The 25,632-nt window shown below is 37.7% G+C and overlaps 1 protein-coding gene across 2 annotated transcripts; it reads right to left on the reverse strand.

Moving 5' to 3' along the window:
* TRAPPC11 (trafficking protein particle complex 11) lies at positions 750-25,630 on the reverse strand. Of its 2 annotated transcripts, XM_021393832.1 has the most exons (29): positions 25,296-25,629; positions 24,478-24,647; positions 23,987-24,057; positions 22,690-22,804; positions 20,902-21,001; positions 20,093-20,166; positions 19,779-19,875; positions 18,850-18,983; positions 18,360-18,507; positions 17,792-17,885; positions 16,425-16,504; positions 16,259-16,337; positions 16,105-16,159; positions 14,584-14,729; positions 12,768-12,829; positions 12,534-12,666; positions 11,755-11,885; positions 11,090-11,245; positions 10,380-10,567; positions 9,583-9,731; positions 7,991-8,112; positions 7,234-7,353; positions 6,765-6,830; positions 6,508-6,664; positions 5,075-5,183; positions 4,315-4,406; positions 3,314-3,447; positions 2,738-2,905; positions 750-1,711 (listed from the first exon to the last, which is right to left on the reverse strand). In XM_021393832.1, exons 1-29 carry the CDS (start codon positions 25,497-25,499, stop codon positions 1,667-1,669), a joined length of 3,399 nt encoding a protein of 1,132 aa, XP_021249507.1. In that variant the 5' UTR covers positions 25,500-25,629; the 3' UTR covers positions 750-1,666. The 2 variants fall into 2 exon arrangements, 1 of the variants encoding a protein (XP_021249507.1); XR_002437813.1 differs by lacking the exons at positions 750-1,711; positions 2,738-2,905; positions 3,314-3,447; positions 4,315-4,406 and having other exon boundaries at positions 6,508-6,687; positions 25,296-25,630.

A 25,632-nucleotide genomic window follows, 5' to 3' on the forward strand; every position in this document is an offset into this window, starting at 1 on the left:
GGTAAATAGTAATTTTTCCTCCATGGCCTAAGATCACACTTCTGTATTAATTCTTTATACAGTGCCTATTTTTATTACTCAATTTTAAATGAAAACCTACTTATGTAATTCATTCAAGACTTTAGTATCATTGTAACCACAAAAGCACTTATGTCCTCCCCTTTCTCAAAAGCATGCAGGTTACTGTTTTGTTGTTAGGCTGCTTCAGAAGGTGGGGGAAAAAGGCACCGTGGTTCTCCACTGTACCTGCATCACTTGCATCAACATGTCTGTTAAGAAGCAGTAGCATAGGTGCCAAAGTTACTGTAATCTGAGTGGTTTATTGAAAGAAAAAACACTTTTGGAAATGAAATACTTTTTCCATTCCTGACTTTTGAATAATGAGGTAAGATACCTATTTCTTGTATGCTACTTCAGCAATGAATAAGGAAGGTTTCTTTCGTTCTTCCCAGCATGGTTAGTCTGTCATCTTCTTTTCCTTTTTTATACTACTACTTAACCACCTCATAACACAGCTGCATCTGTACTCTACAGAGAAGCTATATATGCTCATACATATTTTCTCACGATTGCTAAAGAGCCTACAGTCCTTTCCCTGGTAAAGAAAATTTCCACATTTCTCCAATGCCTTCGGCTGAGTATTAGAGCTGTTATTTTAGACTTCAATACCAGGAATGTATGTGCCAGCTCACAAGACAGCTCACAAAGTTATGAAGCAATAGCTATGAAAACAATGCAGTTAACAACGGTTTCAGAAGCACTCTGTTAACAAGCTATTTATTAGAACTTCACTTTGACAATAAATAAGATATTCTCCAAGCAAAATGTAATTATTTAGGAAGTTAAACAACTGAAGTTTTCACAATGTTTGTTGTTTTTTTTAAATATGTACAGGATTTACTGTATTTTAAACACCAGTTCATCTGCAGCTGTACAACAGTAGGATGTCTTTTTTTTTAATTGACACAGCAGGGGCTACCAATACACACCTTCAATCTGGAAGCTGTGTGTGCAAAAATAATCCAAAAACACATCAAGTTGAGGTTGGATAGTCCACCTGCCATGAGTGAATCTCTCTGTTCATTAGACCAGCTATTGCTGAACTCAAATTCAGGTGTATGGCTCACCCAGAAGCAGCACCTTGCAGATTTACCCTTTTAAACAACTAGTAAGCCACTCAATCCCAGCAGCAGAAGTTAATCATTTGTAGCCTCCTGTGCTACTGCACAACCTTTTTTTGCCCTCAACACAAGTGGCACAGACATGTTCCTGTAAAGGATAATCATATTCAGTGTTGTAGTAAGTGCAAACCTAACACTTCAACTTACTGTTAATTATGAAAATGTCTTTTGGTTTTGGTAAAACAAATTTGTATTTCTTCACTTAAACACTCAAGACATTTAATATGCCTATAAAATAATACTTTTAAGAGTTTGACATTCAAAGTTAACTTCAAAATAACGTTCCTGTTAAATAAAGTTTTCCTTATGTTTCTTCCTTAAAGACAGTCTACAAAAGACTTTTTTTTAAACATTAGTTCTGTTAGGAGGTGTAATTAAGAACAAATAATTCTTATGGTTTGATCAAAGCCATGTTTCCAAAGCAAGCATTACATTTTCTGTGCAACTTCCCATCTTCTTTAAGTGCAGAGGTGCAAGTCTTGAAGTTATGCAGCTGCAATTGAGTTATCATCTGCTTGACGACCCTGAGGCTTTAGGAAAATAAAAATAAAGAGTTTTAACAGCCTTGACCTTCTGCATAGTTTATGAAACTAACTCGACAATACATCATGTGCTTCTGGTGCACAAGTGTGGCACTAAGCCTATCCTTATCTCTAATGATTTCCAGTAGTAGCACAAACATGGATGAAAACCATCTGAAATGAGTTTGGTCTAGTGAGTATTTAGTCAGTTTTTTGTTCCCTATAACTGCCCTGTTAAATGTCAAGAGCATCTCCATGCACATTCAAAAAACTTTACACAAGGCTGGCTGACTAGAGCTTTCACTACCACTGCAGTATAAAAAGTTGATAAGGTATAAAACAGGAATGAAACTAAAAGCTTCTTGGAAGAGTTTTAAGCAGACGGAGAGAGAAGAGTTTTAAAGAAAGGAGGAAAAATGCATTCTTACAACAAAACGCTTTGAGGCCCTGACAACTCTGAAGCAAAAGCAAAGCATTTTGAACCTTCAAAGATTCAACAGGAGTGGTGAGAACACTGTGCTTTTGAGGAAAAAAAGCCTTTTGCATTGACTTGAGGACATCTCAACAACCAATCTAGAAAAGCCACTGATTGACAGCATATGTAAAAACTAAGTTCTGCCTATCTCTTTTGGCTGAAATAAAACTGAAAGAATGCCAGGCCTGTGTCCTGGAAAAACAGGATTATAGACGCCTGAACAAGTCCAGCTCAACTCACAAACAAACTCTTCAGGTTCCTTGCTTGCTCAGAGTCTGACTAAGAAATGAATATAATATTCTGGAGACTGCAGCAGGAGAACAATCAAGCACTGTTTTTTTTATTTTAGAAGCACAAGATCTATTTGTCATTGTATGATTGAGCCATCTTCAGATCTGCAACACTTAAATCTAGACAGAGTGATTCACTGAGAGGATATGTTTTTGGAAGTTATTTAGGGAGGTGCAGAATATTGCAGTGTTTCTGAACCTCAAGTCATAGAGGTTGCTCAACCCCTATGACTTTAGGCTTTAAACACAAAACACTTCTCACAGTCTTACCTTTACAAAGATGTGTGTAGGTATGAATCTTCTGAGCAACTGATTAGTGAAGTTTGGGAATCGCAGCAAGTTAATATGAAGAGATGGTAACTGTTGATATCCAGCCATCAGAGGATAGAAGTTGTATAATACTTCCTGCTGCGTGCCAGGAAGGATTCTTAATCGGATCTTAGAAAGGAGAAAAAGCCACAAACAAGTAAGTTCTGTGGCAAACAGCAATTTACTATTTATGCTTTATTTATATTATTCTTAACTTCTGAGTTGGAAAAAGTAAACTACACAACTACTTTCCTCCTCTGGTTAAAACTAACAACTTACACTGAAACACCACGTTACCTACAAACATGACGCATAGCTCCTAACGAGGCTTCCAATTGACCTTTCTTATAAAGGAGTCTTCTTGCATGTGTCCTTCCAGACAATTTACTAAACAACATTTGCAAAATGAGTTTGTCATCACTGAACATCAGCACAAGTCTAATCAATATATTTTTCAATATAGTCAATATGTTATATTCAATTGATCTAATTTTTTTGGTGAAACCAAAAAGATTAGGAAACGTGACACTTTCATACCTGCTTAAGGCCAGAGAACATGAAGGCATCGCTGGGTTCCATTGACACCTCCACATCCTGGACTAAATTGGTCTTATTTTGCAGGTGATATCTGACAGGGAGGGATTCTCGGACTCGACCAAATGATGGCAGATCTTTAGAAAGAAAGTAATCTCAAGTTAAAAAGTACATTTAAAAGTTGTGTATATAAGAAAGCAAGCCCAGAGAGCAGTGAAAAGTTTAAAAAGAGATAAAGTAACTAGGCATTTACAGCATTTCTCAGGAGATTTTCAAGAAAAAAAGGATTAAGGAACAGAAAATATATTTTTTAAAGTTCTCCACTTACTAAATACTTAATTACAAAGCCTCCTGACTGTTCATACTATGCAGGAATGCTAACTTATAAGTCACCTTGCTGCTGAGTATCTTCAGCTTGCCAAAACTATTAGATACTGTGATGTTCAAAATACATCAGGAAAGGACGATAGAAGAATCTCAGTACAAGTAAAAATGAACTGAAGAAATCACAGGAATTGCGTGTGTGCAATGCGCTCTGCACTACTGCTCTGCTCTCGTGCGGGTCAAGTGCCAAAAGAGAAACTGTTCACCTGCCCACAAGCAGCTCCAGTTCTCCAGGCTGCTTCTTTCCTGGGAAGCGGCCAGGGCGTGGGTGGATGGAACAATTCTTGCCATAGGCATCTCGAGAAACCCTACTGGGAAGGTTGTGTCAGTAGAGGTAATGTGGCCTCTGTGCTGCCGCGCAATACAAGATTTTGAGAGTGTACGTTCACACACCTATCTTCCAATTCTTTCTTGGAGCTGAGAAGCGAGAAGAGGGGCAACGCAGCTCATCAAATAAGGCTATTTCTTTCACTAGCTCCACAGAATCCATCACTAATTTCCTGTCTTTTGCTACAGCAAATGCAAGGTACAAAATTTGATGCTGCAAAGTTTAATAGTTGTTTACCTGGGAAGATTTAAAAAATTTAGGCAAAACACGCATGTTGCCAAATTAACATTACCTGCTTTAACATGGAGGGGAATGCTCTCTACAATCACATGTGGCAGAGTGATGATTGTACTAACAACAGGGACACTTTCCACAGGTGAACTTCTGCAGAAATCAAACAGAACACATTGAGGGTTATGCAACATGAAGTATTAAGTGAGTATGCCAAAAGAACACCACTTATACATGACTAAACTAAAATTACAGTAATTTCAGTGGTGGGAAAAAATCCCCTTATATTTATTGTTTGAAGTGAACATAAGTGCTATTACATCGAGATAAAATGCAATAGGCAAGTAAGAACACTAAACTGCTCTATATTAAAAAAAACAACTAGAAGACAGATATACCTGAGCATTTATCTTTGAAAACAGAGCGAATGCAAACCCAGAGTCTAGGGTGGGAAAATATTTAGTTTTACCATTTTAAAAGTTTGTTCATTTTACTATCTGCAAACTACCACTTTGACTTGGCTTCAGGTGAAACATTTCATGGTTAGTGAAAATAGAGCAGAAGGCTTTGTAATTGACCTAAGATCTTACAAAGAAGAAAGCTTTGTGGAATGTTAAAGCCGTAACCACATAGCTTTTTCTTTTTTTAAAAATAAGTAAAATAGGTATTTGCTCCAGAGCCTAACCAGGTTGTTATTAAGATCCAAAGTCTAGGCAGTCTTTGTTACAGGAAGACCTAATGCAAAAAAAGTCAAAAAACACCATAATTTCAAAACCAAACCAGCTGATTGCCTCTCCCCATCCAGGCCAAGAGCTGCCTACCTCTTCCAGGAAATGATATAACATCCAGTTGCTACTCCACCACTATTAGTAACTGGAGGACATCGCAGGCAAAAGCACTCACTGGCACTCTCACCTGTCTGTAAAACAACTATCAGCAAGATTTTGTTTAAAATCAAAGCACAATCAGTACTTCAGACACCATTAAGTCTAAACAGTCAATATTATTGACACACAAGTGTTCAGACAGAAAGGTCTTAAATTGCTTTGCAAACTATACCTACATCATACATGAATTCAGTAAAGACTGCAAACAACTCCCAACACATAAAAGGGTGGGATATATCTGACAGCTTACTTTCTGAACTGCACAGTGAGGATTTTCCATGTAGATACAGAACAAGTCATTGCCAATTTAGAGTTCGTTTTACAAGTTTTTTGGCACGCAACAAATCAAACTCTATACTTCTCTTCCACAGAAGATTCCAAGACATTTGCATGTTCTAAAATAAGAAAGCACCACTTTTGCAATAGAATTGATTTTTAAAGAATAGTACTATGGAAATAATGGCTCGGTCATTCAAAGTAGTAATTTAAGTGATCTTTAAGTCTTACAAGGGAAAAAAATATTACAAAAAAACACATAAGCAGCTGGATAGCTAGAATTTGAAATGGTTTGTATCTTCTGGCTGTTAGCTCTTTAGGAGCAACAACTGGAAGACATGAAGCTCAAGGTACCAGAGCTAAAGGCAAAATATCATACTCAGATGACTAAAGGACCTGGGAAACCATTGATTTCTAGAACTAGTCTTGCAAGCTCTTGAATACATAGGTAGGCAGCTACCCTAAAGTTAGGCAGCCATCCCGGCTGCCTTAATTGCATTCAAAATTCAAATAAAATACACATTTTCTATTTATTAACTCAGCAAATTTGAAGACATTTTGTTGAAGGACTTTGAATTACCTCTACTGTAAGTACTTCATTTATTTGGCTTACAAGTTAACACACAATTAAAAATATTTTTACTTCTAACTGTTCTTTTTAGCCTACTGTCTAGCTTTACACTTTTCAGTTTCATCAAATGTGAAACCATAGACATGTAAAACTTAAGTCTGAAGTGATAAATTGTAAACAATCTAAGTATACAATGTTCACGAACAATGGAAATATTGCCTATCTTTTCAAATGTATATATGTTGTTTATTGGAAGTACTCGCAGGTACTTTCCCTTTTATCTGTTATATTTAGAATTATCATACCACCTATCAAATTTATTTAGTCAATCTAGTGAAGTGGAACTACATTCTGAACCTTAATAAAGCCCTATAAATTGTGTTCCGGTAAGTGAAGAAAGTGTTAAGCAGCCTGCTTCTAGAGTTTGATAAGCAAATCCTTTTTAAAAGTCACCCATACTTACTTTCAACTTACATAAATAAAATACCCTCATGATAGAAAACAACTTAAGAAAACTTACCATTTTCCACATAAGATTCCAGCTGATCTACTGAGGTCATGGAAGCTGACAGCTGTAGCTGGCTGGTTACAATAGTGAGGGGCCAAGGAGAGGCACTCAGGATGTCTGTCATCAGTAAAAATGGTATATCTGCAAAAACTCTGTCCAAGTGCTCCAGCTGTCAAGATAAACAAGACCTGGCTATTTCTCACTAAACAGGGCGTGACTACTGAAAGTGGCACAATTCCATAATACCAACAACTTTTCAGAACACATACCTTTGTGGAGACAAATTTGACAGCAACGTCAAAAGGAAATACTGTTTCTATAGTTACAGTTTCATCCTGTATAGGTAACAAAAGGAGCGAGAAGAAGAGAGGGAAAAAGTTATATTCAGTTTCAGACCTGGCAACTGATGTCAAAGGTAGTTCTAATTCTAACACTAATACAATTCTACATTAGTCATTATAATTTTAATTGAGTTCTTCCAGGGTGGAATACACCCATGTTTGTTTTTTTATGGTTTTCATTTTTAAAAGGAATAAATATCAAAAGTTTCTTCTGATTGTATTACAAAGCTGCTCACCCTAAATTAGATTCCCATCCTGATGATTTTGCCTTCCCCCTCCCCCCACCACAATCTACTAAATGCTTTTAAGTGTCTTGGAGTTAACATGGATAAAATGCAAGAAATATTCTCAATCTAAAGACTGAATCTTCAGCAACTGGAGCATCTTTATACCCTACCCGGTGGCATTTGCAGAGGATTTCTTTCCCTTCAACAGTAGTGTTGATTAAGTAAGAAACATAGACAAGAAACATCCTTGCACCAACTGTTCCACAACGAATGTATATTGGCTTTTCCAGCTGCAAAATAAAGGAAATATTAACCACGCTATACCTAAAATACATTAGTTAGGCCTAGAACTGTTCAAAATTTTAGATAATCACCTTACCTGGACCAAAAGAGCAATAGCAGAATGGATATTTTATCATTAACAATCTCTTAAACTGCATGATGTTAATCACGGTATAAGTAACAATAACACAGCTCCAGTTGCTTTGCTATTGATCATCTGCTATTTAACAGTGGCAGAAAAGAACAATTGCCATAAAATATGATATACCCAACTTCTGAATAACTAACCACAATCTCTATTTGGTACAGCATCTGCATATTTGACTCTCTATCCAAGTTAATCACAGACGCTGATTATTATCCATTACCTAGTAAACGTTAATTAAATTTACTAGCTGAGATTAGCCTCCTTATTTTATGTCCTCTCTCAGCTGTATCATCAATACCAGAATATGCCCTATTCCTAAATCAGGAAAAAGGTGATCTAGCTGAAGGAATACCAAACTACAAATAAAAATAATACAAACTATGCCATGAGTATTCATTTACCAGCTCCGAGAGCAGAAACTAAATACACTATGAAAGTCTTGTTCTTTGACCCCGTTTTCTTAACTGTGATATAGAAATAAGGTTGTAAGCTTTCACCTTTTCCCCCGGTTGCAAGTCTCCTACAGGGATATCAGGAAGCAATGCAGGAAAGGAGTCATCACATGTGTCGGTTCCTCGAAGAGTCACTTGAGTTTTCTGAGTCAAGTTGGCATCTTGCCCTAGGATTAAAGATAGGCTTACATACCCATATGTATCCACAGGCTTACAATCATTGAAGCATATAAGCAATAATTAAGAGCAAGACATTCAGCTCAGAAAGCAACACACTAGGAATTAACACTGTCATTTGGTTGAGAGAAGCTTTCCAAAGTAATGACTGAAGGGATCTGACAGCACCTTAAGTTTTTTTTATATGTAGGGATTCACATACTGCAGCTTTTCCCATTTTATCTATTTAGGCCAGAAAAAAACCAACAAGAAATCCTATCCATATATTCCCTACCATACACAAAACACAACATGACTACATGACCCAAGCTTTTCTCTGTATTTCATGTCAAGTAAAAATTTAAGTTTCACAGTTCTGTAATTCTTACATTTTCAGAAGTACAACCTAATAGTTTTAAATCCTTTTAAAATTGTTCTTCCATACCTGTGTTGAAAACAGGTGGGAAAAAATGCGTAGATGTTAAATGACACTATTCTTCAGTCAGCAGTTGACTAAAATAATAACATTACTGAAATCACAATGGATAAATTTCAAAGCAAAATAAGTCACATCTTGCCAGAAAGTTTCAACTGTGGAAAATATATTATCATCACTATAAATTAAGTGTCAAATTCCAATTGTTTTTTACTGTAAGAATAGCAAGCTCATAATGACCTTGAGTATCAAGTGTTAGGATTCAAGATCAAGGGGGAGAGGGAAGGGGGAAAAAAAACAAAAGACTGTTACCCACTCCTTTAGGAACCAAGCCCAAACATCAACTAAGTTTAAAGAACGCTCCACTGACTTCAAAGGGAACATGGTTCTATGTCAGAGCACACAGCACGCACTGCATCCTATATGCTAGTAGCTTAAGAAAATATCTTTGCCTTTTAGGATAACAGCTACAAATAGGCATACTGATAATACACATTTAGTCTTCACATCTTGAAAACTGCCAGTAATAGCTAACTGGAACATTAAATATTTGTATAGTTTCCCTCTCAAAGGAATATTGTCTTCACTGCTCCCCAGACTTTGGCTTGGGGGGGGGGGTGGAGGGTAGTGGGGGAAGAAAACCCACATAGAGCTATTCTTAGAACACGTTTATCAAGGTGAGTCTTATGTTTACCCCTCTGTAAGAGAAATAAATAAATGAAAGATCTCATGGGAAAATAAAAGTTTAGATATTGAGCAAATTAAATAAGAGGTTAGGAAAGAATACTAAAGCTTCCACGCTCTCTTGCACACTTTTAAAACCCCTCTTTTGAGAATGCAACACTATTGACAAGCAGAGGCTGAGATAACCATAACTGAATGAGACTTAACTTTTTCTTTTCACTATTATCTCATCATTCCCAACTTTCACCTTGGCTTGGCTCTTAATTACTGCAGGAGAGCCATTTACTATAGCTCTCCTAATTGCATCAAAACTAAGGAATCTATTAAGATATTTCTGGATTAAAGAAAACAACCCAAATACCTGGCTTTAAACCTGCAGTAAGCTTAACATCTTTGGCCACGGTCTCCTCATGTGACTGGATAGTCACAATCAAACAGTACATTTCATTAGTTAGGGCAGGAGGTTCATGACGAAGTTGAACAGAAATGTTTGGCACTCTTGAAATAATCCTTTAAGAGAAAAGACTCAGTTATTGTATATTTCTTAAGTAATGAGTTTAAGCCTAGTTTAAAAGAGATTAAAACAGCCTATTGTTCAGAGAGTTCTGACAACTACTGGGCTATTCAACCAGGAGACAGTATTCCTGAGAAGCAGCATGATGGTAACAGCTTTGGAAATAGACTGAAAGGCCACTAGAAAACATACACAGTTCAGGTTTTCTGCCAGGAAATAAAGGAAGTGCCCCCACCAACAGCAATCTGATTAAATTCTTTTGAATAGGTCTAGTTCGTGTTAACTTGTTTATTAACGATTATTTTCCAACAAAAGATTCTTTGTGCTTGTATTTTTTGCGAGTATGATGGCTCCTGGTTTGCACATAAACATCAAAGAAAGTCTGCCTAACGGAGTTAGGTGAGGGGAAGAACTAAAGCATATTTGGCATGTCCAGAGATCAGAACAAGGATCATCTGTACCTCTAGCTATCTGGAAGCTCAGAGTCATAAAGGATTAAGATAGTATCCATCTTATTCCAGTTCAAAGATAGATCAAGAACTTCACACTAAAGAAGTCCCAACAAGTCCATGACCTTCTTTTAGACAGAGTGATAAGAACTTCACAGAAGACTCTTAATGATAAATTGTCAAGTTTTTACTTACATAGTGCTTGCTTGAATAGCCAAACTGTCCCAATGAACTTCATTATCTGGAAGCTTAGGTCTTCGCCTGAAGGAACGTGCTGCCTGCAGTGCCTCTTGAGATGAAGCAGCATCTCCACCTCCTCCACGCCAATTCAGAATCACACATCGGCCAGATTCACTACCCAAGATCAAATCCACAGAGGTGATCTGATAGATAAAAATTTGAACACATGCAGTTAACGTCAGTGACTTCAGATCACTCACTGTAAGAACGTAGATTTTCAACATAAGCATATTTATTGGACCTGTATATCACCAAAATGCTTCCGCTGGCTTTGCGGACTGAAGCCACAGTATCTCACCACCACAAAATTTTTATTTAGTAAGAACTGCAATGGAAAAAGGATCCAGGCTCAAGTATGTGCAATGTAGTATTTTCCAGTTTTCTACTCTCCTGTAGCTGTGAGAATATATATACACACACATTCTTCTTAAAAAAAAGCAAGAACAACGTATTGCACATTTTGAAATAATACTTAAGTTTTTCTATTTGTTTTGGTATTTTCAAAAAAATTTTACATTTGCTTTTGATATTTGGTTTCAATAAATAAGATAAATCATTTGGAACTGCAGCATCAGTTGTAACTGGAGCGAGATTAGAGATAGCTTTGAAGTTTTGAGTTCTTCATAAACATCAGTATGAAAGGTGTAAAACAAATATTGACAAACCTCAATCTTCTTTCCTACATCTTCAGTTTTTGCAACAAATTTGAACATGAACTTCCTTGTTTTACCAGGGACTAAGCACATTGTTCCTTGTGATGACTGTTCTAGAATATCGCTTTTTTGATAGGCTTCTTCTACCACACAGTATTGGTTGTAATCCTACAGGGGAAGCATAGGGAATACCATTGGTAGTTACTGACTTGAGACATTCGTAGAGAAAAATGATAACATAGCAGATGTTAACACTCTGTGTTAGTGAATAAAGCTATAATGGTTCTTAATGTCTTTCACACTACTGAAGCTAGACTTAGCAGGTACATCACAATGCAATTTCTTGTGAAAAAAATCCATTGTATTCACTAATATAACTTTATGCAAAAACGTCAGGAGAAATAAAAATTATCCTTCTGGAACTTTAATATCTTAACAGTTTCATAGAAGAAAAGAGATACTATAACTAATCAAACCGGATTTGGGATGTTAACATAATGTCAGTATAGCAGTCAAAAATGATAGGTAACGCAAAACAAAAAGGCATCTTTCCAACTGAACTTTTAACATAGGTTTTAGAAAGGCACTTCTGATTTTTTTTTTTGTCTGACAAGGCTAATAGATAGTATTCTACTCTTACTGTAAGCTTCTGTCACTAAGAAATAAAATATGATTACCTGGTTATTGAAACTGATGCAGAGCTTAGAAAACCTGATAGGATGAGGACAATCAGCTCTTAAGTAAATATCAAACTGCACAGGGACATCAACATGAAAACTTGGAGCAAGGAATTTTGCTTTGCATTGCACTAGAATACAAGAAAAAAGTTGTTAAACTACACCACTAAGTTCCAGAAGCACTTTTTCCCCTAACAGTTATAGAGAAGGATTTTTCTGTGTTTATGAAGATGTGAGGCAGATGCGGCGACTGGCTCTGTCACAGAAAACTACTTTTCAGCACTTGGTTGAAACCTCAGCAGAGGGGAAGAGAAGCAGATATTAAGCAGAAAAATAAAACCTGGGCACGTAACTACACTTCTGCAGGTAATGCTCTCTCATGCACGCTTCCCCCAGAAAGTAGTACTTTGAACACATTCTGCTCTTTCCTTAGAGTTCTACTCTTGTGTGCTTTGAAATAGAAGTCTGTCAAAAACCAAAAGTTTACTACTTCTATCACGTATAAAGGCACAGATGGCCACAGTTGGAAACCAAGAGGACTTTTTCCCCCTCGTCATGCATGAAGCTCAAATCAATTCAAGTAGTCTACATTGAGAATAAGAGATCACTGGTCCTCCCATTGTTTCTTCATTATTTAGAAGAACAGTAGTGCTGACAAGGGTTACATTTTTGCTGACTTTAGTATACAGCGTATATTTTCTCCTAATCAGTTATTTCAAAGATACAACTAGATTCACATTTTTACTTTCTGTAAATTTGCTGGAAGACTTATTACTTACCAAACGGTATGAAATCTTGGACTTCTATTGTAAAAACATTACTGCCTGCCAAAGAAACACGATCAGACCACAATTTTTGTGATGCTTTCACAGCAGCAGCATCACAATCAGGTTCAGGATCAGGGCTCTCATTCTGTATCCAGACAGAAGGTTATAAACAAAAAAAAATAGGTTACCAAACACTGACTCCTTCTTAAGAAGATGTGAAAGGGTAATAGGAGACTTGCCACTTACCATTAGAACTTTTATCAGATTTTTCTCTATTCGAGATTTCTGATCATCTTTAAGAGTAGATGCTAGCAAACAGAACAAAACCAAGGATTACAACACAGAAACATGCTATTTTACTATTGATTTTAAAATTTAAAAATAAACTTTTTGCTTGAATTTTAGAAAAAATAAACTCTGAAAAATAAATCCTGCCCCCAGCTTTAACCTGCATCCACAAAGTACTTCAATTTTCATAAGTTCCTCCATTTCAAGTGTTTCCTCTTATTTTCATTAGAATGAAGTAAAATATTGTTTGGTTAGACCAGCATTTGATAATTTTTCTTGGAATTTTCCCCCAGTAAGAACATCTACAGCATCTTGTTAGTGTCATTTAAAAACAGATGAAACAGAACAAACAAGTCTGAAAAATGCAAACAGAAACTTGGATAAGTTTAGAAACAACAGCTCAAGGTGGTGACAGGAAGAAAAAAATAGACCAATAAAAAATAAGTGATATACTCCTGAAAAACAAATAAAGGTAGTTTTGTTTTAATGATTATTCCTTAGTATAAAGCAGGATAGCGCGCCCAGCTAACAGAAGATGAGAAACCATTTCTACCACACCTAACCTAAAATTGGTATTAGTTAGCAAATTAGGGCCTGCAAGGGTTAACTCTGCAATGTCAAGTAGCAGCTATTATAGAAACCAGCTACCTCGTAGTTACCACAAGTCACACTCCTTCATTAAAAGATAGTGTAACAGCAGAAGGACCAGTGTGATGGAGAGACGTTACAAAAGAACTAAGAGAAATGTTCACCGGTCTCTGAGGATTTAGGCTCACTGAAGAAACTTCAGAGATCCCTTTCTGGAGATCCTTCCTCCGTTGCAGTCAGCCCTTAAATGAGGCTTAAGAAGTATGGAGCCAGGCTCCATCCCTTCCGGTCACACAGGTGAATTGCCTTCACCTGTGCTCCCAGGGTTGACCAGGTCTTGTCGCCAGGTACTCAACCAGTGGTTCATGCCATGACTCAGCAGTTCCCACACAGATACTATATGCATATTTTATCAGCAGAGTTCCAGTAAAAGATTTGATGAGCATATTTGTGATTTTGAAGTCTAGGGAAAAAAAGCCCTACCTTTGTTGCTTAGTAGAAAACATATTTTTCCTTTTAGCTATATTAAATTTCATATCCTCATCCCCAAAACTCAGGGATTTTCTGTTATTAATAACAATATTAGCAGTACAACTTCCAGTCCGAAGCAAAGCCCTGTGCCTCAGATATTCTAATGTGGTCTATTTGATTTCACTGAATTGTTTGGAAGGGACCTTAAAGACAAGTTGCAATATCTAGTTCTAACATCATGCTGTGAGCAGGGTTACCACCCTCTAGATCAGGCTGCCCAGGGCCCCATCCAACCCGGCCTTGAACACCACCAGGGATGGGGCAGCCACAGCTACTCTGGGCAGCCTGTTCCAGTGCCTCACCACCCTCTGAGTAAAGAATTTCCTTCAAGTATCTAATCTCAGTCTAGCCTCTATTAGTTTAAAACCTTTGCCTCCTGCCCTATCACTACATTCCCTGAAAATGAGTACTTCCCCATCTTTCCTGTAGGCCCCCTTTATGTACTGGAAGGCCGCTATAATAGACAAGCAGTTTTCTGCATACAAGTAGATCAGAAATCAGTACAGGCTTCTATCTATCTATACACACACACACTTTTGCAGTCCAATACTAAGTAATGTAAGCACCGTATCTGACAGTGATTTGTCAGACTTCCACACATAGGTACTTTAATTTTTCTACACAGGCAAACTGAGTAGATTTCTTAAGACAGTACCTCTACCCAATAGTTCTAAAGAGTACGTTATATAATCCTTTATCTGGGCCATCAGATATGAACACTTGAGAGCTGTTGTCAGTATGGAAGTGAGAAGAGTCCACCATCCTTCACTGCGATATTCACACATAACATAGTCTAACAGCCTGCAAAGTATCAAAATTGAGAGAAAAACAAGTTATACACTCCAGTATTTTATGACACTTATTTGTTAATGTGAGCACAAACATTACCTTTACTAAAACAAACACTAGATTAAATCCAAGTCAACTACTTGTTTATGGAAGCATATATTCCAGTAAGCATGAAATTACTGTAAATACATTCAGTGTATTTTCTATTTCAGGCTAGAATAATTTCCACAAGAAAATGGGAAGACTCATCCCTCTTTACACCAAGAAGAAATAAAACAACTGAACAGAAAAAAATCATGGTCCAGCATTGTATTAGAAACACGCTTCAGTGTTGGGTACGCTGCAAGCTTCCAGGAAAACAAACCAAAGACATAGAAAAGCCCCTTCCCAAACTGAGGAATCTTAACATTCCTCATGCTGAGATGTTTATTCTTCCTTTTATGCCCTGCTCCCTTCAAAGGTTTCAAGGATCTATAGCCAACATATGCTTAAATCTTTAATCAGGCAAACCTGTACATCTTACTACGGCTTTAACACTAAGCAATTCTCACAATGCAGAGAAGTGATTGTATTTAAAAACAGTTTCTACCCACCAAACCACAAAGAAGTGCTCGTTTAAAACTCATCCTTGTTCATACAAAAAACTGGCTTGATACAAATTGATCTGTTTATCCTACCCTATTTTCTCCTTTTTGTAGCTTCCAATTAGCTAGTAAGAACACTAAGCATTTCTTCTAGCTCAAACATACTCCCTTTAAAACATGTGATCTTCAAAACGTAATTGAAGAAGCACTGAGGAACTCCAACTTAATCTGATCTTGACTCTGTTTCCCCTTAAAACCACAAAGTTAAGGAACTAAACAAGACACCTTCGGAAAAAACAGTAGCTGTACACCTCAGTGCTAAGCTTTCCCAGCTCTGCAGTCATTAATATAAAAAAAATGACACCAACAGAAGGAAATCCTTCTGCTAATTCTCTTGTTATATAAAACAAAAATTAAGTCCAGCTATGTTTTTTCAATTTTTTTTTTTCATTCTGTAATTTCAAAGTCTACTCTGTATCAATTCAATTCAGAAATCATTCCTGGGGGAGTGAGACAGAACTCCATCAGTAAGCTAGAAGTAAAGCAATAAAGACCTGGACAAGAATGTAATTTCCACCCACGATTTACATTGGAAGCTGTCCTATTCTAGCAACTGACTTACCACATCTGCTCTGCTTTGTTCAGTAGAAATTGAGTTGATACACTTCAAAGCTCATGCTTTGATTAAACCCAGGTACTCACAGCATCTCAGATAAGCTTCCAACATTATGCCACATCAGTAAGACATGACATCTCAGGGAGAAAAGTAACATGTAAAAGAAGCAATCAGGGAAGGTACTCACTTCAAAGCTTTGGCGTAATCTTTAGCAAAGTAATATTCTTCACCCATTTGAACCACTGTTTAAAAAAAGAAATGAACAAGAAAGATGTATCAGATTAATGCCAAAAGCCTTTGCAAAGTGAATTTAAGAGATGGATCTGATTACTTATACTCACTCAAATGACTTTTCATTCTTGGACATTTGTATTTCTTGAACTGCGCAACAGCATTACTCAACAGGGTAATTATTAGCTCCTAACAGATAAAATTGGTATTGTTATATATGCAGTGTTAGAGTTATGTCAGAAAAGACTTTTTTTTTTTTAAAAGAATAAGACTTACTGAGTGAAGGACATTTCTCTCTTTCAGCTGGAGGGATAAAATCCCCATCTTCTCCTTTTCAGGATCAGAAAGATCAAAGCCTGCATAAGACAGTGAAAAATCCATGACACTGGAGTTTTGTTCGAGCCCAAAGGGAACTACTTTTGTGGTGAGATATATCTAACACAAGATCCAGCACAAACACACTCAAATCCTTAAACATTCTGTTTCCTAGGAGATGGATACAACACTAAGGACTTAAGAACTCATCTTTGTTGTTCTAGAAGGCAAGTTCTGGAAGAAACATTTTGCTTTTTGTTCAAAAGAAGTGACATGATGTTAATCAAAAAAAAAAACAGGAAAACACAGTAAGATGACCAAGTCTTTAGACTGTTTTTAATAATATTTAACACATAATGTTAAGTGTATAGCTTCTTTCCTATATTATCTCAAGAAAGAATTCAAGCTAATATTTCAAAAGACTGCACACCCTTGACTGAATGGAGAATCAGAAACACCTTTGCAGGTAAAGTTTCTCTTCATCTTAAACTATTTAACCTTGGCAGTAGATTTTAACATTTTTAAACAGTAACACTTGAAGTTAGAACAGGTCACTCAAGTACTTACTTGACATGAAAAATCTTTAGAAGAGGACAGTGAAAAAGTTACAATGCCCCAAAGACATAGAGGAATAAAGAGTAGAAGACAATACAGACAGGGAGAAAGGAAAGGCAGCTAAGAAATTAGTCAACCATAAGCATCTTAGATCTGTATGTTTGGGTATATATATACATACATAAATATGTATGAATATAAGTTTGAATTCCAGATAAAACTTCCCCCTTAGCAGGAAAAACACAAATTCCCTTCTTCAAGGAAAACCTAATCATGACATCCTCTCAAACCATTTAAAAAAAAAAACAAATAAGATTTTCCAGAAAACAAATCTACAGTTGACAAGAACAGATGGAATGATATTTATAGCAGTTGTATTCAGGAACACTGTTACTTTTGCTGTATCCAGTTCTTCAATGTCTCTTCCTAGGAATGCATTCACTGCAGCACTCTGATTACAGGTAGCTTAGGCAGCAATAGAAACAAAACAGCAGCAGAGCTCCAGTATGACCCGGGCAGTTTTGCTGAACGCCTGACTCTACATAAGCCTGACATTCCTTTTTATATCTGTTTGAGAGATCAAATATTTCCTGAGCTTCCAATTGACATCTGGTGTGACATTCAATGTCATATCACCAACTAACATAACCAGTGAGTTCTCGGCCCTACATCTTGCTCTGTGGAGAAGGGATTATGTGCAGTAAGTTAGTCGGTAGGGTCAGTGAGTCAAAGTGTTAGCCTGAACTCAACAAATACAAGACACCACAACGTACTTAACGTTCCCTGCCGCCATGGTCTTTGCCCATAGAAGTCAAGCACTCCAGTCTGTGTTTCCAAGGGATCCGGGTTGGGATATACCACAGAGGACTGTAAATTAAGCAAATATGGTCATAAAAATGGCTTTATATTTTATTTTAAAGCATTAAACATGATTTGATGTTTCAGTACGCAGGCACACAAAAGGAGTCTGCTTTAAAACTTACAACCTGGCAGGCCACTTGTATAAGAATACTACAATGTAAGCATACAAAAATATACTGGAAAAATAAAACAGTAAGGTTTTAAATACCAAAGGTATTTTAACTATTTTGGAAATATGTTAAAATAATTTGTAGTAAGATTAAGACTAATTCATTTGTTCATGACTAATCTCTCCAGTATAACATGTTACAAGTAATTGCTAGTAAGCATCAGAAAGCAGATAAACACCAGGAAGAAACAAAGTTGTTGGTTTTTTTTGTAAACATGTACTACAGATTATTCTGCTACAATTTGAGAATATAACATTAGTTAATTCACTACCTGACTACCTGCAAAGGAATTTTTTCCCTCCCAACTTACATCATGGTTACAAAGCATACTTGCTAGTTGTTTCCGCTCCTGAGCATAGTAGGCAGCTTGCTGATAGTAGAAACCTGGATTCTGAGTTTGAATTGCTGTCAAGCCCAGCTTAATCGCTTCATCAAACAAGTCACCAAAAGCCTGAAACCTATAAAAAGATTTTTTTTCGTAATTAAGTTTAGGTACAGAACAGCAATAGGAACCAGAAGGGGCATTTCAGCTAAAAGTTTTGGTTACTCTTAAAGACAATGCTTCTCCCAACTTTGGCATTTAAGTTCTAAAGCTGCATTTCTGTCATAACCTGTTCTTTCCCTGCAAAAAGATTATGATAATCAATCCAAAACAAAAATCACAGCACACAGCTTTTATGAAAAAGTGCACCTCTCTTTCTTACATAAGGAGTTCAGAATTTATCTTATCCAGACAAAACAGTGAGCTTCAGAAAGTTACATACAGGAGGTAAAACAAGCATTACTAAGCAAAAACATACTGTTTAGACATCCAGGCAGCATGCTCAAAAGCCAGTTCAGCACTTCCTATTTTTTTCTTGCATAAGTCTATATGTTTCCTAAACTGAGCAATTGCATCCAGTGGAGTATTATGTTGAAAACAGAGGCGACAGATCTAGAAAAAATCAAAAAGAACACAAACTATACTAACTTAACATACTTCTGAAGAGTTCAAATAGCATAGGAAATAGAGGAAGAAAAATAGATGTAAAATGAAACCTGAAGCCATGTGGATCTCCATTACACCTAATGTTATTTTTGTTCCCTTCTCCCTTAAATAATCAGTGAAAGAAAATTCAGCCAATTCAGGATGGAGCTGTGGCACCACTAGAAAGAACATTAACTTCGAAGGCTGCAATCACTTCAAGAAGGATCATGGAATTTGATGGAGTCCAACCCCAGGATCATTTTAAGTAGCACAGTAGTATTGCCTCACCTAACATCCCCATGTTGTTGGGATGTTCCCCATCCTAGAATGGGATGGAAGTATGATCTGATTCTTAAAGGTTTACTTTAAAGGGTTGTCTTCCTCCTCCAAACAAGGAGTATCTAAACTACCATGCTTTAAGTTTATAACTAAAATACTCAAGAAACAAGTAACTCTCATTTTCATTCCCCCTGCACAGAGTTAAAGGTGTTTAGTCTTCAAGATGACTGCATCTTAAATTAACTGTAAATCTTCCAGATGCTCCTTATCTTCAGCTAAAGATCTTTTTGTGTGGAATTTAGTCTTTGCAAGTTCGAGTGTAACTTGTATCCCATTGATGGTTGTTTCTAAACTACCTCCTTAAACAAAAAAACCCCACAAAACAGAACACTTAAAGGTTTACATATTAATTAGTTTATTCATCTTTAAATTATTTAGTTATTTTAAGTACAGGCTGTCAAACATAAGAAGAACACTTGTTACCTTGTAGTTTATAAATCCTGCCATGGTCTTGATTTCCAGCATGTTTGTTTCATGAGCCCTTAATTCATGTACAAGATTATATGCAGTCCTGTAATTTCTAGGTATAAATACTTAGAGTTAATTAAGAAAATAATACAATTCAAGAACATGATTATTTATATTAGAAAACTATCTAATTGGAGTGTCCTTCTAATTAAGAACACATCCCTTACTTAAATATTTAACTAATTTTGCATTTGAGAAAATATTTATCAGTCTATAGCTTAGCATTAATTTGAGGTCGAGAGGATGGGGGAAGATTACACAAGTCTTACTTGAGAGCATTTTGCGTATCCTGTTTCAGCTCACTGAAGAATGCTATTTTGAACTGGTGTCTAACAAATAGAAGCTGCAAAACACAACCAGTATACGTCACTCACAATCATCCGAACATGTCTCTTAATTACAAAGCAGATATTGTTGATAGTTTCAGAGGTTTACAGAACAGAGCAGTGACTTCAAAGACTGACTGTGCAATTATTTCCTAGTTCTCTGTGCCACCATGACACAGAGGTGAACAGTCTTCCAACAGACTGAATCTACTCTAAGCTTCTCACCCTGGAACAGGGGAGAAGCTTTCTAACACCAAAGAATTTCTGCATGTTGGTTCCGAGCGTGCCTGTTAGACCCCAGCTTCCAAAGTTGAGAGAGATTGAGGCTGGCAACCACAACAGAAGTGTATTTAAGTAAATACTTAAATTAAAAAGCAAAAGCTAGAAGTCAAATCAAGTTCAAGTTTGAAGCTGGAAATGGTAGAACTTCCCACAGCCTGTTAAGATACTACATTCAAATTGGTTAAATCATACAGATAATTGTTTTTAAGAAATCAAAGAACTTCAGTTTTGGGCTATGGTTCTTCCCTTCAGATGTGAAGAAGATAAGAACTGGAGCAAAATCAATCAATATCAAAGTTAATCTTGCAGAAAATAAAAGCTAATTAACTTTCTGCACCAATACAGAAGGACTCTAAGTTGTTTGGGGGCAAGGAGTGGAATAAAAATGTTTAAGCAACTGACAGCTCTTATTTTCCTGTTTCAACATGCAATTCAACTTGCATAATACTGCAAAAATGGAGTAACATTACCTGGTGAGTGGTTTTGTTCAAGAATTCCTTATGAGATTTGACTCTTCGTATTTCTGTATAATAGTAAGTCTGTGCATGCTCATAGAATGCGTTTTCCAACCTGCAAAGTTGTCCATAAGTTTCATTAAGTTTCTCTCACATACAAGGAATCTGAGTAACTTCAGAATAAGTTACTTTAAATCATGCTTATGTTAAGGTTGGCAAAAATAGCTTGAAATATTACTAAAATCTTCTCTAAGTTACCACACACAGTAAGTGCATGCAGATGAAAACTCTTCACACAAAACCTCATGGAGAGGTAGCAGAAAATAAAGTATGTACCTTTGAAAGCCTCATGTACTGATTTCTAGTACAGCAACCTCTAATATTTGAGGTGAGAAAGTCCAACAATAAGCTGTAAGGATTTCGCAAGGCAACTGAAAATGGAGAACCCTCAGTCAAAGCAAGTGAACCTTGCAGAGGCTCCTGGGATAAGTCTTAACAGGTCAAAACTTTTTTTTTTGTCTGGGCAAGACTGGGAAGGGAGGAATGGAAAGCAAAAGGTCGTAACATATAAGATTATGAAGGCACAGACTAAGTTTCCTCATTCTATCCAATCAATAACAGCTGCCTGGATTATAAAAGCGATGGTCAAACTTGTGTCCGCAAGATAAAGAGCCTAATGACAAGTCACAGGGGAAGAAGAGAGACAAAAAGGCCCAGAGCACTGAATACAGTGCAAGGTGGAAGATGATCTAAAAAGTATATGCTACTTGATCAAGACAAAGAGTAAAATCAACCACAGCAAGAGAAGATGAGAGAACTGGAGAGAAATGCATGTTCTATTTGCCATACAACAGAGAGGATAGGGATAAAAACAGAGGAATGGAGCACTGAACAACAACTGTTAACTACGAGTGCAGACAAAAAAGGAAAGCATGATAAATTAAAAGTGCCTAACATACTTATGTTAGCACTATATTGCAGCTGTAGAAGACAAACCAGCCCTTAAGGAATTTGGGAGTTTTTTCAAAAAGAAGTATATTTTACTACTACGAAACATCAATTTAAAATGTCAAGACAACTAGTATCAGAAATTCTGTACGTGAATTAAAAAAGGTTGAGTATATAACATGTATAAAGAGCTGTTAATCCTTAATGATACGGCCCTGTCTTCACAAAGCTGGAGACAGTTATGAATTGCCTTGGTTTGAGCTTGTCTTTTTAGACTCTCTCCTCCTTTCTGTTCTGTTTTTCAAAAAGCCTTGATAATTTATGTGAAGCTATACACTCTGCATATGTTAAAACAAGAAGCACGCTGAATGTAAAAAATGACAAAGACAGTACTTGCACCCAGAGAAATACTACTTAGTAAATAGAAATAGATACCTAGACTGCCAGGAGGCGGAGAGGAAAAAAAGTGCAAGTACTTGCTAGTAGAGTTACACCTAACAAAACATTTGTGGGGAAAAAAAAATACTTAGAATCAGCATTGACAAAGCCACGATAGAGGTAGAAAAGTCTAATTTGCCTTTATCTGACATGAAGAGAGGAACATCTTGGGATACTTAACGATGTTTCTTAGGAAGCCCACAGAGCAACATCTCTGACATCATAATTCAACCTCACTTAGAAAGGGGGAGATCTGTGGGATTCATCAGGTTGCAGAATAATGGGAAGAACTCCAGTACAGATGAAAGATTCACTGCTGGCCTACAGTGGGCATGCCAGACAGCCATCACCTCAACCTATCAACTCCCATCATCTCCATTGGCACACAGAGCAAAACAGCAATTTACAGTCACTTACCTTATAATATAGCCAACAAGATGATCGGTGTGTGGAAGCACAAAGAGGGATTTTCCAGAAAGGTCACAAGCATTACATAAAGCTGCTGCCCTCTCTGATGCAATAACATCTTCCCCTAGTGAAGGCAAGAAAATCACAGGTAAGCATTATGCGGAGCTGCAATGTCAAGTGACCTCTAAAACCTTTATCAGCGCAAGGTACAGGAAAACCTAACAAACTGAATAAAGGCCAAATTCCTTCCTAGTTCTTTCTGAATATTACATGCTTCATCCAGTGGACCACATTACAAAAAACTTCTAGGAGTGGTTTACTAGCAACAAGGTGTAAGTACGACTACTCCTTTCCTTAAGTTTCTGATTTGTCTCAGAATTGAATATCCTCTATCTCAAAATAACGGCTTGCCTGACACTGTAAAGTAGGCACCTAGAGCTGAAACAGTGGTTCTAGAAAAACATAAGGTTAAAACGCATCAAATTTCACAGCCCCACTCTGACTCACATGTTTCTCCTCAACATGCCCTATTTTGGATCTTGCCATTAAAAGGCTTCTTCATTCCTATGTAAAGAACATTTGCGTTACTTTAAATCCAGAGAAGAGTAACAGCCATCTGAGAAACAGAATGACTTCCCCGCCACATCCAAAGTTGGTGTAGGAAAGGTTCATTCAAGATGTGACTCCTGAAGAATTTACCACTTCCAAAAAAGTTCTTGCTCAGAGAGGGAAAACATAGCAAGCATCACAGATGGTTGGAAAGAAGACTCAGGAATTTCTCTATTAATAGGTATGTGCATTTTGCTTAACTCTACTCAAAAATAGGACTCCAAGAATACTCAACAACACACCAAGCACAAAAGCACTTCCCAATACTAGCTGAGAATGCATGCATGAAAATCACATGCTGTCTTTTCTTTCACTTCAAAGTTTTATTAGTTAATAAAGAGTTCAACTGGAGGCTTCTGCAAATACCCTCAGTTCTCAGTGCTTTTAGTTTTTCTTGATCTCAAGTAAGCTTTAAAATACAACTTACTTTGAAAACACATTGTCATGGGCATTATACTAATGAACCATTTTTGATACATAACATCAAGAGATAGACCAGATCTGAGAGTAAGTAATTAAGGATGAAGGTTTCACATATTTAGTCAGCTGCACTTAGCACCACCTCCCTGCAGCCTCAATGCATTTTGTGTATGTAAATGACATTACAAACTGCAGTTAATGCAACAAGCTGCATTCAGCTCATTCAGGCTTTCTGAAAAATGAGATCATCACACCTACATACAAAGCTTTCTAGTACCTGGAGGTAACGGCGTTTTTTTCTGAATCAAAACCACAGCAACTTTTGTATTTCTTCCTTGCAAACTTTGCCTGGAATAAAAATAACATGGCACATTAAGGCTTCATTTCGTATTTGTGAATAATCAGATACAAGTTCCATTCAGTCTAGATGAAAGCAATGAACGCATACTACATAAGAAATCAAACTGAACACAATACGTCACATCATCTACAGAACATGGTGCTCACTTCTTCGTTAACATAGGAAATAATAACTGCATTGAGTTTAGCAAACAACACCTCAGAAGCTGTTTTTATTTACTTTTCCAAGTAAGTCATACAAAAAAAGTACCTTTCCTTTCAGTTGCACATTGAAAAGCAAAACTCAAGAGCCCCTTAAATATATGATCTTCTTAGATGCATATTAAGTGTTTTATGACACAGAAAAGACTCCACAATTTACACTTCATCAATAGCTTGTAGCATCTTACAAAGGAGATAGAACACTACCTGACAATTTCAACCCGAGTGGCACATTCCGACTGCTTTTCCTTCCATTGCGGCTCATCCCAGTCCAGTTCATAGAACACCACCACAAGTGCAGGAACTAAATTAAGGTGTTTGTTCATCCAACCCGTCTTTAGGATCCCTTTTGGAATATACCACTCATAGGAGGTTCTCTGAAAATATTGAGGTTATTAGAACAGCTAAATCTACTCACAATCCCTTTTGGTATAGGGGAAGAAGAGGAACTGGCAGCACGTTCTTGGCATTCAAGGCTACGTTTGTCATCTTTCCTTTAAGGCCCTTCTTCTCAAGCTGCTTCTTCCTAACAAGTAAGGCACACCTCACTCCCCAGCATCAGGGCCCAGTGCTGAGATAGCATCAAACAAAGAACAACAACAGGTACCAGGTAGACTTGGCAAAAAAAGTTAAGCACAGAACTGCAGAACTGTAGAATGGTTTGGGATGGAAGGGACCTAGAAGCCCCCCCAGCCCCAACCTCTGCCACGGGCTGGGTGCTCCACCAGCTCATGCTGCCCAGGGCCCATCCATCCTGCCCTCGGACACCTCCAGTGCTCTAGGCAGCAGTGCCAGTGACGAACGTCCTCTTCACATCCAATCTAAATCTCCCCTCTTGTAGTTTGAAACCCCTGGTGCTGCCATTGCATTCCCTGATGAAGAACCCTTCCCGCGTTTCTGTAGGCTCTCGTTAGGTACCGTAAGGCCCGGAGCCCTCTCTCTCCGTGCCGAACAAGCCCGGATCCCTCAACCTGCCTCCACGGGACAGGTGCTCAGCATTCCCAACAGCCCCAGCCGCTCGCTACCTTCGTCCGGCACTTGGGGTACTCGTGGTCGCCGGGCAGTACTTTGAAGGAGATGGGGACGCGGTCTGCCCTCCGGTTGGCGCAGAAGGCGTCCCAGACGGCCCGGTGCACGGCGTTGTACACCACGTCCAGGCCGGTGAGGGTGACGAAGGCCATGGGCCGGCAGCACAGCTCCACCGGCAAGTCCCACTGGCTCGGAGTCATCCTGCTCTCCACCTCCGCGGCCCCCGGCCGAAGCGGGAGGCCGGAGCTGCAGCTGGACGCCGGGCAGCGCCAGCACGGCCACGATCACGGGAGGCGGGGCGGGCCGCCGCCTCAGGAAGCAGGTGCCGGCCGG

This window comes from Numida meleagris, chromosome 4 (assembly GCF_002078875.1).
Source record: "Numida meleagris isolate 19003 breed g44 Domestic line chromosome 4, NumMel1.0, whole genome shotgun sequence".
Taxonomy (NCBI): Eukaryota; Metazoa; Chordata; class Aves; order Galliformes; family Numididae; genus Numida; species Numida meleagris.

Excerpts from the sequence above, each read along its gene's own strand:
- TRAPPC11 (XM_021393832.1), bottom strand. The coding sequence starts at position 25,499 with ATGACTCCGAGCCAGTGGGACTTGCCGGTGGAGCTGTGCTGCCGGCCC. Across the intron at positions 17,886-18,359 it reads GTATGCTTTGTAACCATGAT|TCCTCTGTGGTATATCCCAA; the intron begins GTAAGTTGGGAG and ends CTTAATTTACAG. Across the intron at positions 16,338-16,424 it reads AGAGAAATGTCCTTCACTCA|GAGCTAATAATTACCCTGTT; the intron begins GTAAGTCTTATT and ends TTTATCTGTTAG.